Source organism: Botryllus schlosseri, chromosome 9 (genome assembly GCF_051294905.1).
Source record: "Botryllus schlosseri isolate E-star chromosome 9, Bs_hap1, whole genome shotgun sequence".
Taxonomy (NCBI): Eukaryota; Metazoa; Chordata; class Ascidiacea; order Stolidobranchia; family Styelidae; genus Botryllus; species Botryllus schlosseri.
The window spans coordinates 1,842,499-1,858,096 of record NC_137244.1 but is presented as its reverse complement, the minus strand read 5'-3'; the positions used below and the strand labels follow the sequence as shown (position 1 = coordinate 1,858,096).

Below are 15,598 nucleotides of genomic sequence, written 5' to 3'. Positions count from 1 at the left end.
CTTGACGGCGACGGAAGCTTGTTATTTAGTAGTAGCGACTGGTTGTAATTCGCCCCTGCTGTAAATATTTTATAATTGGATAGCCTACCTATCAACGACTCTATCATGATTGCGGCAACTTGTGACAAAGAGCGAGAAGAACAACTTCACGCCGCTAGAGGGTATGCGATTTTTTAAGTCAAAGACGGTAACTGCCACTCATCCCCAATCCCCCGTTGGGTGGGCAAGCTCTAAAGGAAACAGCGGTTAAACCCGCTTAGACGCCAACCCGCCACACGTCAAACGCCACCCTGCGGCTGAGCCTCTACGTGGCGTCTGGCGTGTGGACGTGTTGAAACGCAGACTGGCGGCTGAATTGCTACATGGCGTCTGGCGTGTGAACGTGTTGAAATGCAGACTGGCGGCTGAATTGCTACATGGCGTCTGGCGTGTGAACGGGTTGAGACGCAGACTGGCGGATGAAGTGCTATATGGCGTCCAACAATTTAGGACGCTGTACTGCAACATGGCGCTCGGCGTCTGGTAATTTTGTGACGCCGTGTTGGATATCGGAATCATGAACTGAACCACAATTTTGTATTTCTTTCTAATGAGAGATATAATTCTATTGCCAGGGTTTTGCGAAATCAGTAATCCTAATAATTAAAAACAATTGCGTAGCTCCGGTTACCCCTGGCTAGTCTCTGCTGCCCCTCCTTACACTCGCATGGAGATGAACGAGAATTCAAGTAACTATATTCAAATTATTCTGCAGTGCAACGAGCACAATAAAAATGACCAGGTGGTAGATCTTGCCCTGGGTAACAACAATCCTGGTATGTCCGCCGGTCACAGCCGTCACATGCAACCTATAAAATACTTGGATCATCATACTGGACAAATCCACTTTTCAAATCCATACCCAATCCGTGATCATTGCATTTGACTACTTCATTTATTGCAATAATTTGCCAATTCTCCGTCATCTGTACAGAAAATAGTTTGATATTATTATAATAATTTTGCTTCATTCACATCAATGTGACATGGAGTAACATACCGGTCTCATCAAGTAGAAGTTGGCCATAGTACTTTCGGTAGTCTTTACAAGCTCGTGCAGAATGATCGAACTGTAGATCTACATCAGGAATTGATGCCCCACTTGTACAGTAGAGTTCAGCAGCCTAGTGAGAGTAGGGTACAAATCATTTATTCGATTCGAGCCATACTACATAATTATACATGAAAGTATCAAATACCTTCAAAGCAAGTACTCCACAATGATATCCATCTTTTTGTACATCAGTCCTGTCCAATTCAGTCCTTGGACTTGTCACAAACTTTCTTTTGGAGTACTTGCGTAGAAATTGGCTGAGTAAAATAGAAATGAGATACGACCCGTCAATAGCATCACAGTAACTCACCGAAACTTATTTAAAATATCCTTGTAGCAGTGCTCCTGGCCCATTGGATCATACAGAAGAACCATGTTTGATTCAACATCAGATATCTGAATAAGTTGACGGAATAACTATCACTATTCATATATTAAATGTTCATCATTTCGAAAAGATACTGCAATTAATAGAAGTATTGAAACAAGTTAGAGATAATAAGCAATCCAACACTTTAGTCCTAGTAGAGAGTAGACACGCACATTACACAAAACAGATGTATTCTATAAGGTGTGAAAAGTGTTAGTTTTACGAATTTATAATGACAAAGACTGAATCTGCTAGGTCTTGATTATCAGGGTTGTAACCAAGTCACAAGTCAAATCGAGTCATTTTCAGTTCACCACTGAGTCAAGTCCAAGTCCAAATCATAGAGCAGAGATTCGAGTCCGATTCATGGTATTATGACTCGAGTCCTTGTGTTGACTGCAAAGTTTCCAGTTAAAGCCTTGTTAATCCCACTTTTATAACTCTGTTTGGTGATATCAAATGGTTCGCATTATAAGATACTAATCTCCTCACTTTCAGCAGTTTCTGGTCGCATTTTCAAATACTATTACTAATAGGCTAAATACCAATCGGGTGGTTACGTTACTATTCTTCGAAATTACGATGATATGTCGGTCTTGGCCGTCTGAGCCCCGAGTCATATGACTTGGTTCGAGTAATGCGCAATGACTCGAGTCATCAGAAAATCGTGACTCGAGTTAAGTCATGACTCGAGTCATTACAACCCTGTTGATTATACTTACTAAAAGAATCCAATGGTTACCGTCACCAGATCCACCTCCACAACGTACATGGAGTGCAGCTATAAATGATTTCTTTGCGACTTCATCGGTCTTAAATGAATCACCATAGCAGATAACAATTAAATATATTGGTACTATGTAGCATACTGTGATTTTTTTGACATGGTTGAACATTCCACCAACAAACCATGCAGTCGCCTGATGACTGGAAACCGCCATTATGTGACTTGCCCACTGCAATGATATGTTTTGCTTAGCATTCAGCTAAGTCTAATAATACTTACCTTCTTGCAGATGGCAAACAGAATACAATTCATCAACTGAAAATTTGGAGATGAACAGTAAACACGTTCAATTCCCGCCTTCATAAAAATGACTGTAAATTACCGTATCATTAAGCCAGCCATATCCATTCAAAAGATATAGGTCGGACGATGATACAGGCTCTCGATTCAGGATAGCTTTAATACTCTCCGTTTTGTGCAACAACGCCCAAACCGAGCTTATTTCTAAAATGAATATTTTTATAACACATTAGTACGAGAGCTATTACTATTTCAAGATATTAAAAATGATACATTTGAATTTGAATGGAAGTATCCGATCGATTTTGCGTTTTGTGGTAATCATGTCGGCATCAGTTTTAGAGATATCTCTCACAACAACGGGGCAAGATTCGATTATAGGCCGAGACAATGTGTCACAGCATGAATAGGAAGAGATGGAATTGTCAGGCGAATCATAGTCGCAGCGTCAGTAAGATATGACCGTCAAAATTGTGTAGACCTGACTTATAATTTTAGAAGCGAACCTTCCAGCCACACGATTTGCAAGATTTTCCCTTGATACACACTCCTACAATTTAACAGATTGAGAATAGAATGCACACAAACCTTCAGTGGATTAACTTATCTGCCTCAAAGGCAGCAATGCCACCTGAAATTGATTACCTTTCCATGTACGACCCATTCCATAAATCTGATCTTTTTTAATTACGCTCACTTCAAGGATTCCATTACACCTCGCACAAGCACTTTCTTCTGGCACCAGCTCTGAAACCATTCCTTCCTTCTGGTATTCACAGGGTGTATTTTCCGGAATCAGTTTCTGCTCGAGAAAATACTTCATATTGAATTCCATGTCATCGGTGAGAGGTTGAGAACTGCAAAACAAATATCGAAAGCCTAATTCATGATTGTCCAGATGCATACGTTCTAGTGAGTAGACAGTGCTTGATAGAAAGAAAAATAATTTTGCAAAATTATGAAAGTAGCATCTACATAATTATCAAGTGATGTAATCAACCTTACCTCGACACAGATGATATCAGCTCCGGCTCAGTCTGGGGCACATACCATTTTGCCATTGTGATATGCAAACACGATCCAGCCTTACATGAACAGAGACACGACCACGAGCCCACCTCAGCATCAAATGTCACCCTCACACGTTCACTAGGACTAAAATGAGATTTTTGTCCCGTGAAGATCGAATACTACTTATATCTATTCGAAATATTAAATGTCTCAAAATTTGCATACACCACTAGTGGAGCATTGGAATCCGCACTTTTCAGTCTCTCAGATCTGCATTTTTCACTTGTGGCACTTGATATGAGTTTCATTTCAACAAGACTGTTCAAAGACTTCTCCTCTAAAGCAATGTTTGGACTTGCGTGTGCATTTCGTACAGCCTCTAAATTCTTACATTGAACTCCGGGATTTTCGGGATCCTTGGGGGTTGCGAAAATTGACATGCAATCTTTATCCTCACACCCAAAATAATCCCTTTTATCAAATGTTTTGTGACATGTAATGGAGCAGCAGAGCCTGAAGATCCCTGAGGAACCATAAAAACACCATTGGTTGGGTCGATGCAGATTGCAGACTGCAGGAAGGGTTGCTGGAAGTTTGTGGGCATCTCGCCAATGTCTAGTCAAGCAATGAGATCTGGAATATGTCTTCTGGCATTCTTTGCCTTGCTTTTTACTTTTGCTCTCCGCCGGCACATTGAAATTAGGAGTCTTGCTCTTCTTGCGCGGTGGCGGATTGCCACACACATTTGTTAAATGATACTGAAATGATCCGCGCTGCCCAAGAAGTTTAGCGCAGATGGGGCAGTGATAGTGACTTCTGTGCTTGGCCACGCGTTGCATACACTTCAATCGACATGGTACAATGTAGCCTGTAAAACGCCGGGAACATGTATATGAGCAATGAGAAGTTGGTTCAGAAACCTACAACTTGGCCCCAGCATTCCTGAAATATAACAGCTAAATCGACACACAAAACTTGTTTTGTTTGACAATTCCATATACAATATATAATCAATCAATCAATCAGTTTTATTGATATTATTATTATTATGCACATGTTACAATGTCATTCTATATACCTGTATATATAAATATTACAATGTCAAACTCCGAAATTGAGAGGGCAAAGGATACCCCTGAATTTAGTATTTCACTCAGGCATGCTGCGAATACAATTACAATTACAATAAAAAGAAGAATTTCAAACTGAGTATTGGATAAATTGATATTTTCGCGATTGCCATCTGCTGCAGTGGATGCTACGGGGTGCATCTAGCTTGTATATGTCGACGCTTGGCGTCGGATATATCAGCTATGCAGACGCCACGGGCTGCGTCTAATTTGTGCATGTTGATTGTCGCCGTTTGGAGTCTGTATGTATATGCGTATATCGTCTATCCTCTATCTAAATTCCACAGGATGCATCTAATTTGTACATTCCAACGCTTTGCGTCTGGTATATCAACTATCCAGACGCTACGGGTGCATCTAACTTGTATATGTCGACGCTTGGCGTCGGATATATCAACTATGCAGACGCCACGGGCTGCGTCTAATTTGTGCATGTCGATTGTCGCCGTTTCGAGTATGTAGGTATATCGTCTATTCGCTATCGAGATTCCACAGGATGCATCTAATTTGTACATTACGACGCTTTGCGTCTGGTATATCAACTATCCAGACGCCACGGGTGCATCTAACTTGTATATGTCGACGCTTGACGTCGGATATATCAACTATGCAGACGCCACGGGCCGCGTCTAATTTGTGCATGTCGATTGTCGCCGTTTCGAGTCTGTATGTATATCGTCTATCCGCTATCGAGATTCCACAGGATGCATCTAATTTGTTCATTCCGACGCTTTGCGTCTGGTATATCAACTATCCAGACGCCACGGGTGCATCTAACTTGTATATGTCGACGCTTGGCGTCGGATATATCAACAAGGCAGACGCCACGGGCTGCGTCTAATTTGTACGTGCCGACGTCTTGCGTCTGATGTAATCTACGTAACTACGTCGCTAGCCAGATACGTCATGCGATTATGAATAAAAAGGCCAGTTCTAAGAAGTGCGAAGGACGGTATGCAAGTAGACTATAAAACAAAATCTCGACAAACCTTGTAAATCTGGCCGGACGGTATGTTCTACACGGTTAGCCCAGTGTACAACCACACTATGATCATGTAGCTTTTGCACAGTTTCAAAACTGATGTCGCATAGACTGCAACTATTTTCTTCAACTGTAACGATTTTATTAAGGTGCGTCAAGTCCTCAGCTAAAGTCATTTTTGCCATTGCTACAAGGAAACTCATCCAGCAGCCCAACAAATAACTGCAGCAGCATAGTGTCGATCTCGTTTCGCCAGACAGCATTGTTACGTCACTATGTCACTCTCCATAACAATTAAAAATTCGAGGCTTATTATGGGGGATCTGGGGCAACGAACGAAATATAATTTATATTTTCGTAATCAGTACAGCGTCAGCTTTCAATTGATACCCGTTTCATCAAATTGAATGGTCGGCAAGCCAGTCAAAAATCGCCGTCAATTTGCCTTTGACTAAATGCGACTAAAGCGTGACGTAGACCGATTTCATTGAGCCATGAGATTTGCTTGTGTCGACACCACTGAGCTATATAAACACCATATAGGACACTATGGTATCAGACATTATGCCCCTATCGAGGAAGATAATAATGCAGCGATAAATCACTTTGATTCACCAGCACTCCCTTCCATCTCGATGAGTACCTTTGCCTATAAATCATATCCTATACACCAGACGCCATGCAACTGGCTACCTACACACGGCACAGCGCCTCAAAATTCCCAGACGCCGAACACCATGTCGCAGTACGGTTTCCTAAAATGTTGGACGCCAGTCGCCATATAGCACTTCATCCGCCAGTCTGCGTTTCAAGCCGATCACACGCCAGACGCCATGTAGCAATTCAGCCGCCAGTCTGCGTTTCAACATGTTCACACGCCAGACGCCATGTAGCAATTCAGCCGCCAGTCTGCGTTTCAACACGTTCACACGCCAGACGCCATGTAGCGATTCAGCCGCCAGTCTGCGTTTCAACACGTTCAGACGCCAGACGCCACGTAGAGACTCAGCCGCAGGGTGGCGTTTGGCGTGTGTCGGGTTGGCGTCTAGCGGGTTTAACCCCGTCTCTCTAAGAGAGGGGTTCCCAAGCAAGGAAATATTTGAAATATTAGATTGGAATTACATTTAGGGCAAAGGCACATTTCACAAATTAGATTAGAATTAGATTACCGGTATTTCACTGAAATTAGTCTAATTAGACAACTAGAATTATCTAGTTGTCCAAGTCTGCCGTATGCAGGTTGTAATATCTTGCCGAGTCCAATTGATGTCTGGAACTGTTGGAATGGCCTATTTTATGATATGGTAGATTTCGTTCAATATACCCTGTCTTACGGTTTCTTCTGTAATGGTCACCTCTGCGTATACTAGATTTTGTTTAATTTACTCTGATGGTTCGTATAATAGTGGCCTGTCTTTTGATATGCTAGATATGTTCGATATGCTCCAAGGCTCCTAAAATAATGCGTCTTTTGATATGTTAGATTTTGTTCAATATACTTTACCGGTCCCTAACATGATGGCCTATCTTTCGATATGCTTAATGTCGTTGAATACACTCTGATCACGTCCAAGGTGATTTTGTAAACGTGCAGCTGATTTATACGACTGTAGTATAGCCTATAGGCCTATTCAACATGGTAATGCTTTGGTTGTGCCAATTTTCATATGATGCTGATTGCTGTCCTGGACCGTTGCCTGACATTATACCATGCTACACAGTGAGCAATGACAGTTAACCGCGATACTTATCGTTAAAATAACTCTTTCCCGAAAACTGACTGTAACTTGAAGTTGAACCCACTTCCTCAAGTTTCACATACTCGCATGTCCATTGTTTAAGGTTCTTGAGAGCAAATTTCTTGCCAACGTATTTCAAGACTTCAATATATATTTGAATAATATATTCATATTGAATTGAACTGGAATATTTTCGGCTGGCAATCTTCAGAGGTAGTCGTCAACAACTAATAAAGATGTGACCAGAACTTTGTAAGCAGCAACTGTCGTATCACCAATCATGACATTACAGACAGGCATATTATTCGAAATTCCACGCCCGGGAGACATCATTAGTAATACAATTGTTGATATACAAAGTTATTTTGAATTCTCTATTATTTGCTGACGACTGTCAGCCGAAAATTTAATATGAAGTGAATATGTTATTCAATGGTATGCCGATATGTGCTATTGTTTTGGGTGCCCCGTGTCTCAAGGTTTTAGATTAGCAGTGTAAAATTGGCATATACTTGTGCACACAACATACATGAACTGCATTAGACTAGGGGACATGTCATATTGTCAGAGGCGGTCAGTAACGAAGTAGGCCCCTACTTCTACCTTTTCAAAGTACTCAAGTAGTTTTCCTCTACTTCTGGTACTTACTAAAGTAGATATTTTAAGTTTGTCAAGTAGAAATAGGTAAATCCCCCAATAAGAAAGATAGCCTAATGAATTTCGGGGCTGTTTTCACGTAGTACCAACATATAATTTTCAGAAAAGTCATATATTACCCAGAATTTTCGTTGCGCTACGCGCAGAGTAGTTATGGAGTGGCAAATATGTTTTACCGAAAGTTTCGTTGAATATAATCTAGATACCGGGTTGCGTGGCTCCATTCACATCGCATTGTCGCCTATATCCAATATTTCATCACCGTAAGTATGCCCTCCCCCATAACGTTTGGAACTACCGTTTCGCAATCTAGCAATTACCTATTATACCTAGCAGTCCATGACGTGTCCTGATCTGGAAAAGTGGACTTTTACTTTTTTTAACGTTAGACTTATTGTTTTAGCAGACCATCGTTGAAACTTTCTGGACAAAAGACATGAAATATATTTTCCGCTTTTTAGGAGTTGTTTTGGTATTTTTCTTTCAAATACGAGTATTACACGTTGATTTCTAATTATAGTTTCAGTTCTTTTGTTTGTAGAACATACATGTTGAAGTATAAAATCAAGTGTAGTAATGCCTTATATTTTCCGAAAATAAAGCTATACACCATATAACATTTTAACGATCTGTCATATTTTAATTACGGTATACTAATTGCGGAAAGTGTTGAATCCGTATCCGACGCAATTTCTCCGTATTGCTCTTCGACTGAACTAGGGGCCTTATAATATGGGGGAGGGTGCCATGCCGTGATTTTCTCTGAAACCGTGGGTTCGAGTGAACAAACGATTAGTATCGCATTTCCATATCAATACTATCATATACGTCCCAAGTCAAGTCACGAGTCAAATCACAATTCAAGTCAAATTGAATTTTCGAAGTATGAGAGATCATTCAAAGTCATTTGCTAGCTGTATGAAACACAGATGAAATGGCCATTTATACTGAATCAAATAACGAATATAAAGTTAAATATGCATGCAAAAAGGTTTTGAATCGGTAAAGCACACCTAGAACTGCTAATAAATACATGATCGAGAAATTGTATAGCTACAAGCTCAGTCAAAAAAGAGGAACGAATACATAGCCTCGAGAAGTTGATACGAATTGATATGTTACAATACATTACCTACATTAACATTCATGAGAAGATAAACGCATGAACTATATTCGTTCGAATAAAGTTATACAAGAAGGTTGGTAAAGCGGAGTACTGTACTGTGCAATGTGAGCACTGAGCCGTCCAGGAAACAGAGATCCGTTGCGATTAGATTAATCTACTACGACCCAGTGTTGGGATGACTCGAGTCATGACTTGACTCGAGTCAGACTCGAGTCAACTTTTTCGCATGACTTGACTTGACTCGAGTCACTTTGGGAAAATGACTCGACTTGACTTGACTTGGAGCTTCAAAAATGTGCATTGACTCGTGACTCGGAGCAAAATTTACGAGTCAATTTCAAGTCATAGTAAATGGCGACGAGTAAATCACTGTACTTGTGTATGTTCGGATTGTTCGAGATACGCCGGTGTCACTTGTGAGAGCAACCAATCATTCACTGATTGTACGATACACGGATTCTCGATTGTTAGATCACAAATAAATTTACCCCCAAAAAAAAACAATCACAGCTTACGTTGTCGTAGTAGTAGGCCTAGTAGAAGATTAATCTAAATAGCAATACGTCTCTGTTTCTTATATGGCTCTCGATGCTTACGCTACGCAGTGCTCACCTTTAGCAACCATCCTGTATGATTTAAATCGAACATATATAGTTTGTGCGTTTATATTCTCACGGATGTGTAGATGTTTAGTGTAGGCCATTTTGCCATATCAATTTCTTTCAACTTCTCGAAGCTTCGTATTAGGACCTATATTTTTGCTGATAATAACTTACTGTAGCATGTTGGTGCACACGTGCACAGTTACGCACGTATGTTATCAGCAGTTCTACGTGTGCGTGAGGGATACAACGTCTTTTTGTATCTATATTTACCTAAATATTCGTTATTCGATTCAAGATAAATGATCAATTAATTTGTCTTTCACACAGTTAGAAAAATGTAACGACTTTGAATCTTCACTCATACTTCGAAAATTCAATTTGACTTGAATTTTGACTTGACTCGTGACTTGACTTGACTTGACTCGACTTGACTCGAGTCACCTCCAAAAAACGAGTGACTTGACTTGACTCGAGTCACCTTTGAAAATCGATTGACTTGACTTGACTCGAGTCAAAATCTGCAATGACTCGAGATGACTCGTGACTCGAAGGTAGTGACTTGATCCCAACACTGTACGACAACGTAAGATGTAATCCTTTCGTTTGCGGTCGTTTTATTTGTGAAGTAACGATGGAGGATCAATGGAACGTTCAATCAGTAAATGACTGGTTGTTCTCACAAGTGACACCGGCGTATCGCGAACAATCTGAACAGTGAACATACATAAGATACGGTTATTTATTCAACCCTATTTACTTGATGACTTGAAATTGACTGGTAAACTTTGCTCTGAGTCACGAGTCAATCGCCGTTTCTGAAGCGCCGAGTCAAGTCAAGTCATTTTTGCAAAGTGACTCGAGTCAAGTCAAGTCATACGAAGAAGTGGACTCGAGTCATCCCAACACTGCGGTGCTGAGCATAATGAATGATTCGAAAACGAATGAGCGCGCAAACGGCGCGGTTTAGGAGTCAGCATTTACTGGTCCCTCGATGCATGTCGTCAAATGACATCGCTTGAATGAACTTCAAGTCAAATTGGATGTGTTACCTCACAAAGTTCTGAATCAGTTTAAAATTTAATGTTTTATCTATATTATCAATAGACAAGCCTTCAATATATTGCATCTTGAAAGTAAGTTATAAAATTGTAATAAACCATGGCGGACCGGCGGTTGAGAACCACTGGCATAAAGGAAGAAAATCACCGCTATATGCATCTTCGCGATGCAGTCTCAAATTGATGCAATTTCTGGAAGTATACCATAATACTGTGACAGAGAGTAAATGCATCTGGTTTTGTAGAATTGATGTAAATATAACCAAACGCTGCTTCCCACTTCACGAAATTAAAAACATTTGTAGTCAGAGGTGGTCGGTAACGAAGGAGGCTACTTCTACTTTTTGGAAGTGACAAGTATGTTTTCACGAAAATATTCGTGAATAGGCTCTAATTTATGAAGTGGCAGAGTGGCTCCCTTTACTCACACCGCATTGTCGCGCATATGAAATAGTTCATCACAGTAAATATGGCCCATCATAACGTTTGAAATTAGTATAGTTTCACAATCTACCATATCATGGCATATCGTAATCTAGCAGTCCAGCATGGTGTGTCCTAATCTGGAAAAGTGGTCTCTGTCTTTTTGAGCATGAAACTTGTTACAGCAGACCACTGTAGAAGCCATCTTGACAAGAGACATGTAACACATTTTCCGCTTTCAGACGTAGTGTTTGTATTTCTCTTTTCGTTTAGAGCAGTGCTTTTCAACCTTTTTGAGCTCCATTCGCACTTTTTTTGTGAAATAAATTTTATTCGCACAAACTAATCGGAAATTGTTATACAAAAAGATGAAGATAGACCTACCCAACATTTTGTTCAGAAGTGCAAGAAATTGAATAACTATGTAGCTTAAACTATCAAATGTCTCATTAAAAAGGCAACTTTTTTCGCTCGTTTTACTTCCAATTATTTCAATACAACCCTTCTCGACCAAACAATGTTGCTCGGAATTTGTACAAGAACTTCTACTAGTTCTTGGATGGCCAGGTCTTAATCTGTTCTGCACTCCTATTCAAAATACAGCGTATTTTTCTCGAGTGAAAAATGCTTGCTGGCAGAAATCATTTTCGAGAGCTGCCACAAAGGTCCCGCGAAACTCCAGTTTGTCGAAAGGATGAAAAACCCACATGTTTGTGTTGACGCTTTTGCCTTATGTCTTTGGAACATAAGGTGCAAAACGATCAAGCAGAGTTGACACATCAGAGCTCGATACCTGATGATAGTTGCTCCAACTTCTGTCTCGCAAGTTTATGAGAAGAGCAAATAACTCATGGTAGCCTACTGCGTGTTCTACTCTTCACCTCAATCTAACTTGAGAATTCATAACAGTTTAATAACGGTAAACCAGCTTTTAGACTACCACCCAAATCTGAGTTTTTGTGGCATCTCGCGACCCGAGCCTCACCCATGAAGAGGAATTTATATACAACAGTGTTGTTTATCGCCTATTAAGGTATTCTTTCCGGATGACTTCCACTCTCACGCACTCCCAATTTCAGTCTCTCTCTCTTTCATGCATCCGGACTCGTTCTTTACTGCCGACTTCTTACTGGCGCGGCTCACCCTCGTACTGGGCTTTTAGAGACACTGCTATGGCAGTGAGGTTAGCGACGAGGAGCGCAGATAAACCTCCGACACATAGATTCCATTCGAACCACTGCCATTGGTGTCGTGACGCTGGCGCTTAACCAACTGATACTGATACTCTACTTGATATTATTCATCCAAACGTTTGGTGCTAATATATTTCGATATATGCTACTGTAAAATCGCTATTTGTAGCGCTCTTCGCCCTCATAATTGGATTAAGCCAGCGTTGCGTGACGCGAAATCGAACTGCGCGAACGCATAAGTATCTCCATTCACTGACAAGCTAACATGGGAATTTGGGTCAACTCGGAATCATGACGAATAAGAATAGTTTCCCACTGATCAGAAAGTGTAACTCAATATCGATCAACGAGACGGCATCAATTCTGCAAGCCCCGAAGGGTAAACAAATTAGTTTGATTCATACAAATATCAGAGGATTGCAATCTAATTCCCACCATGATGAGGTAAAAGACCTTATCGTTGACCTGAAGTCACCTACCTTCGTAGCAATTTCAGAAATAAACTTTTCAACCAAACCCGCGCAAAACGTTGATATATCGGGCTACAACTTCGAGTATACTCCGGCACCGAAGTCAAAGAAATCTTACGGAGGTGTTGGTCTTTACATTGAAGAAAAAATTCCTTACGAAATTTGCACGGACTACGATCTGAATGTCAAAGATTGCGAAGAGCTATGGCTGGAAGTTGATCACCCAATTGGAATTCACAAATCTTTTCTTGTGGCCGTATTATACCGACATCCCACGAAAAACATGAATCAATTCGCAAAAGCGTTGGAGCGCTCACTGGACAAAGTCAACAGCGACAAAAAGATGTGTTTCATTGCGGGAGATATTAACATAAACCTTCTAAAACACAAAGGCAACGCATACTCCAACGCCGTCAAATCCGCCGGTCTCTACCAAATGATCACCGAGCCTACACGCATAACCGAAAAGTCAAGGACTTTGATCGACCACATATATACCAACTCGCGCGACATGGAAATCATTCCATTTGTCATTTCGGCAAAAATCAGTGACCACAACCATATTGGTTTTCTATCACAAGAACAACAAAGGACACCCCCCGAAACATATCACCTCTGCAGACGACGAGAGTTAGTGGACGAAGAAGCGCTCGATGATGCCGCATTCAATCAATTTAAAACATCAGCCATCCCCCACATCTCGGTAAACAACTTTGACGAAAAATTTGTTGAGTTTATGTCTGCTATCAAATCACTGCTGGGACAATTTGCACCTCTACAGCGCCTTTCGAGAAGTCAAAGAAAATTGAAGCGAAATCCGTGGATGACCACAAAGCTGATTCAACTTATCCGTAAACGTAACCGGTGGCATAACCGAATAGACACCAAGAACTGCCCAGAACATGAACGAGAAAGATTTCGACGTTTCAGGAATCGCACCGTGCATCTTATTTCCAAGGCAAAAGCAAAATACAATGAGAGATTTTTCAACAGACACATAAAGGACACTCGAAAAACATGGTCAGGACTTAACTCTCTCCTACATCGAAAAAAAGGCCATAAGCCTGTTTCGGAAATTGTGAATTCGGATACCGGAAACAAACTTTCAGACCCGGCGGCGATCGCGAATCACTTCAATGAGTATTTTTGTAACGTAGGCCCAAATATTGCTTCTTCTATTACAAAACCTGTGTCGGCCAGGTCAGAGGTGAGATCGATATCCCAGTCAATTGTGCTTGAACCTACGACCAAATACGAAGTAGAAGTAGCCATCCACAAACTGAAATCGCACAAGGCCGACGGCTATGACCAAATCCCATCATGGTTTTTAAAAATGATAAGCCTGCATATCGGTCAATATATGGCCCATTTTTTCAACTTCATGATAGAAAATGGAGTCTACCCAAGCTATCTAAAAAAAGCCAGAGTAGTCCCTGTACACAAAGCTGGGGATAGAACTAATGTCACCAACTACCGTCCGATATCCGTTCTCCCATGCATCGGGATTGTATTCGAAAAGTTGCTCCTCTCCCGCCTGTCCTCATTCCTCGCCAAAATGTCTGTCATTTCCCCTCAACAATTTGGCTTCCGAAACAAACACCAAACCGCTCATGCCCTCCTAACAGTGGCCGAACAGTACTATGATATCTCAGAGAAGCGAGATGTGGGATGTAGCATTTTTCTCGACCTAAAAAAGGCGTTTGACTGCGTAGATCATAAAATTCTCATCTCGAAATTGGCGCGTTACGGACTTCGGGGCCCACAACTTGAGCTCATGAAAAGTTACCTCACTGGACGCCAACAAATGGTTGCGATCTCAGACACCTTGTCTTCTCCTCACCCGGTGACCTGTGGTGTGCCCCAGGGCTCAGTACTTGGACCGGTCCTTTTCACCTTATATGTCAACGACATTTTCGAAACCTCCTCATTGAACACCACACTGTTCGCTGATGATACTCACCTCCTCTCTTCTGCATCTTCGACGGCAGAGCTGGATGCCCTGACTGGTGACCAAATGCCCAAAGTCCATGAGTGGACGGCCCAGAACAACCTTTGCATAAACGCCTCGAAATCGCAATTGCTGACAGTAAATTCAAAAAATAACCTAACCGTTAATATCGCTGGTCAGCCCGTTTCCAACACAGATAATGCCAAATATCTCGGAGTTTTACTGGACTCGAACATGTCCTGGAAGAGTCATATTCAGTCCCTAGAAACTAAATTATCACCGAAGTGCGGCCTGTTCTACAGCCTTAAGCGCTTCATGCCAGCATGGGTTCTTCTGATACTCTTTAAATCCTTAATCCAATCGAAGTTACATTATGGCATCCTCTGTTGGGGGGCTGCCAGTAAAACTGCACTCAAGCCACTGCAGAAACTACAGCACAAAGTACTCCGAATCATAGCTAGGGCCCCAAAGGGACCTGGCTGCCCATCCAATAAGTCGCTGCTGAAGAGATTCGGCGTCCTAAACATAGAAGATATGCGGAAACTAGAAATCGCCAAGTTCATGTATCAGTTTCACTGCGGTCGTTGCCCCGAATATTTCAATGACTTCTTTACCTCTGAATCAAAAGCGCACAAGTACAACACACGCGCGTCCACGTCGTCCAAATATCATATGATCGACCGAAAAGATCATCGCTCCATCAAATATGCCGGACCTGATGTGTGGAACAGTATCCCGCCGGCCATCCGACAGTCGACGAGCATGT

General features: G+C 41.4%; 3 protein-coding genes across 8 annotated transcripts in view; all 3 read right to left on the bottom strand.

Annotated features, from left to right (window-relative positions):
- The window catches only part of LOC145447007 (carboxypeptidase D-like), a 78,591-nt gene that overhangs the window by 37,152 nt on the left and 25,841 nt on the right, over positions 1 to 15,598 (bottom strand). The window lies entirely within an intron of this gene.
- Positions 719 to 5,764, bottom strand: LOC145447402 (uncharacterized). Of its 4 annotated transcripts, XM_080325827.1 has the most exons (5): positions 1,404 to 1,802; positions 1,239 to 1,350; positions 1,040 to 1,163; positions 902 to 965; positions 719 to 848 (listed from the first exon to the last, which is right to left on the bottom strand). In XM_080325827.1, the coding sequence occupies exons 1-4, from the start codon at positions 1,466 to 1,468 to the stop codon at positions 931 to 933; spliced, it is 336 nt and encodes a 111-aa protein (XP_080181953.1). In that variant the 5' UTR covers positions 1,469 to 1,802; the 3' UTR covers positions 719 to 848; positions 902 to 930. The 4 variants fall into 4 exon arrangements, 3 of the variants coding, with proteins under 3 accessions (XP_080181953.1, XP_080181955.1, XP_080181954.1); XR_013917553.1 differs by lacking the exon at positions 1,404 to 1,802 and adding an exon at positions 5,621 to 5,764 and having other exon boundaries at positions 902 to 1,163; XM_080325829.1 differs by lacking the exon at positions 1,040 to 1,163 and having other exon boundaries at positions 1,404 to 1,820.
- Positions 2,926 to 5,594, bottom strand: LOC145447403 (uncharacterized). The gene is made up of 4 exons (XM_080325830.1): positions 5,480 to 5,594; positions 3,496 to 4,653; positions 3,136 to 3,347; positions 2,926 to 3,040 (listed from the first exon to the last, which is right to left on the bottom strand). Exons 2-4 carry the CDS (start codon positions 3,549 to 3,551, stop codon positions 2,985 to 2,987), a joined length of 324 nt encoding a protein of 107 aa, XP_080181956.1. The 5' UTR covers positions 3,552 to 4,653; positions 5,480 to 5,594; the 3' UTR covers positions 2,926 to 2,984.

Coding starts and splice junctions, on each gene's coding strand:
- LOC145447402 (XM_080325827.1), bottom strand. CDS start 1,468: ATGGTTCTTCTGTATGATCCAATGGGCCAGGAGCACTGCTACAAGGAT. Junction 1,351..1,403: donor GATATTTTAAATAAGTTTCG/GTGAGTTACTGT, acceptor TATTTTACTCAG/CCAATTTCTACGCAAGTACT. Junction 966..1,039: donor ACTTCTACTTGATGAGACCG/GTATGTTACTCC, acceptor TTTTCTGTACAG/ATGACGGAGAATTGGCAAAT.
- LOC145447403 (XM_080325830.1), bottom strand. CDS start 3,551: ATGGCAAAATGGTATGTGCCCCAGACTGAGCCGGAGCTGATATCATCT. Junction 3,348..3,495: donor CTGATATCATCTGTGTCGAG/GTAAGGTTGATT, acceptor TTTGTTTTGCAG/TTCTCAACCTCTCACCGATG. Junction 3,041..3,135: donor AATGGGTCGTACATGGAAAG/GTAATCAATTTC, acceptor GTTAAATTGTAG/GAGTGTGTATCAAGGGAAAA.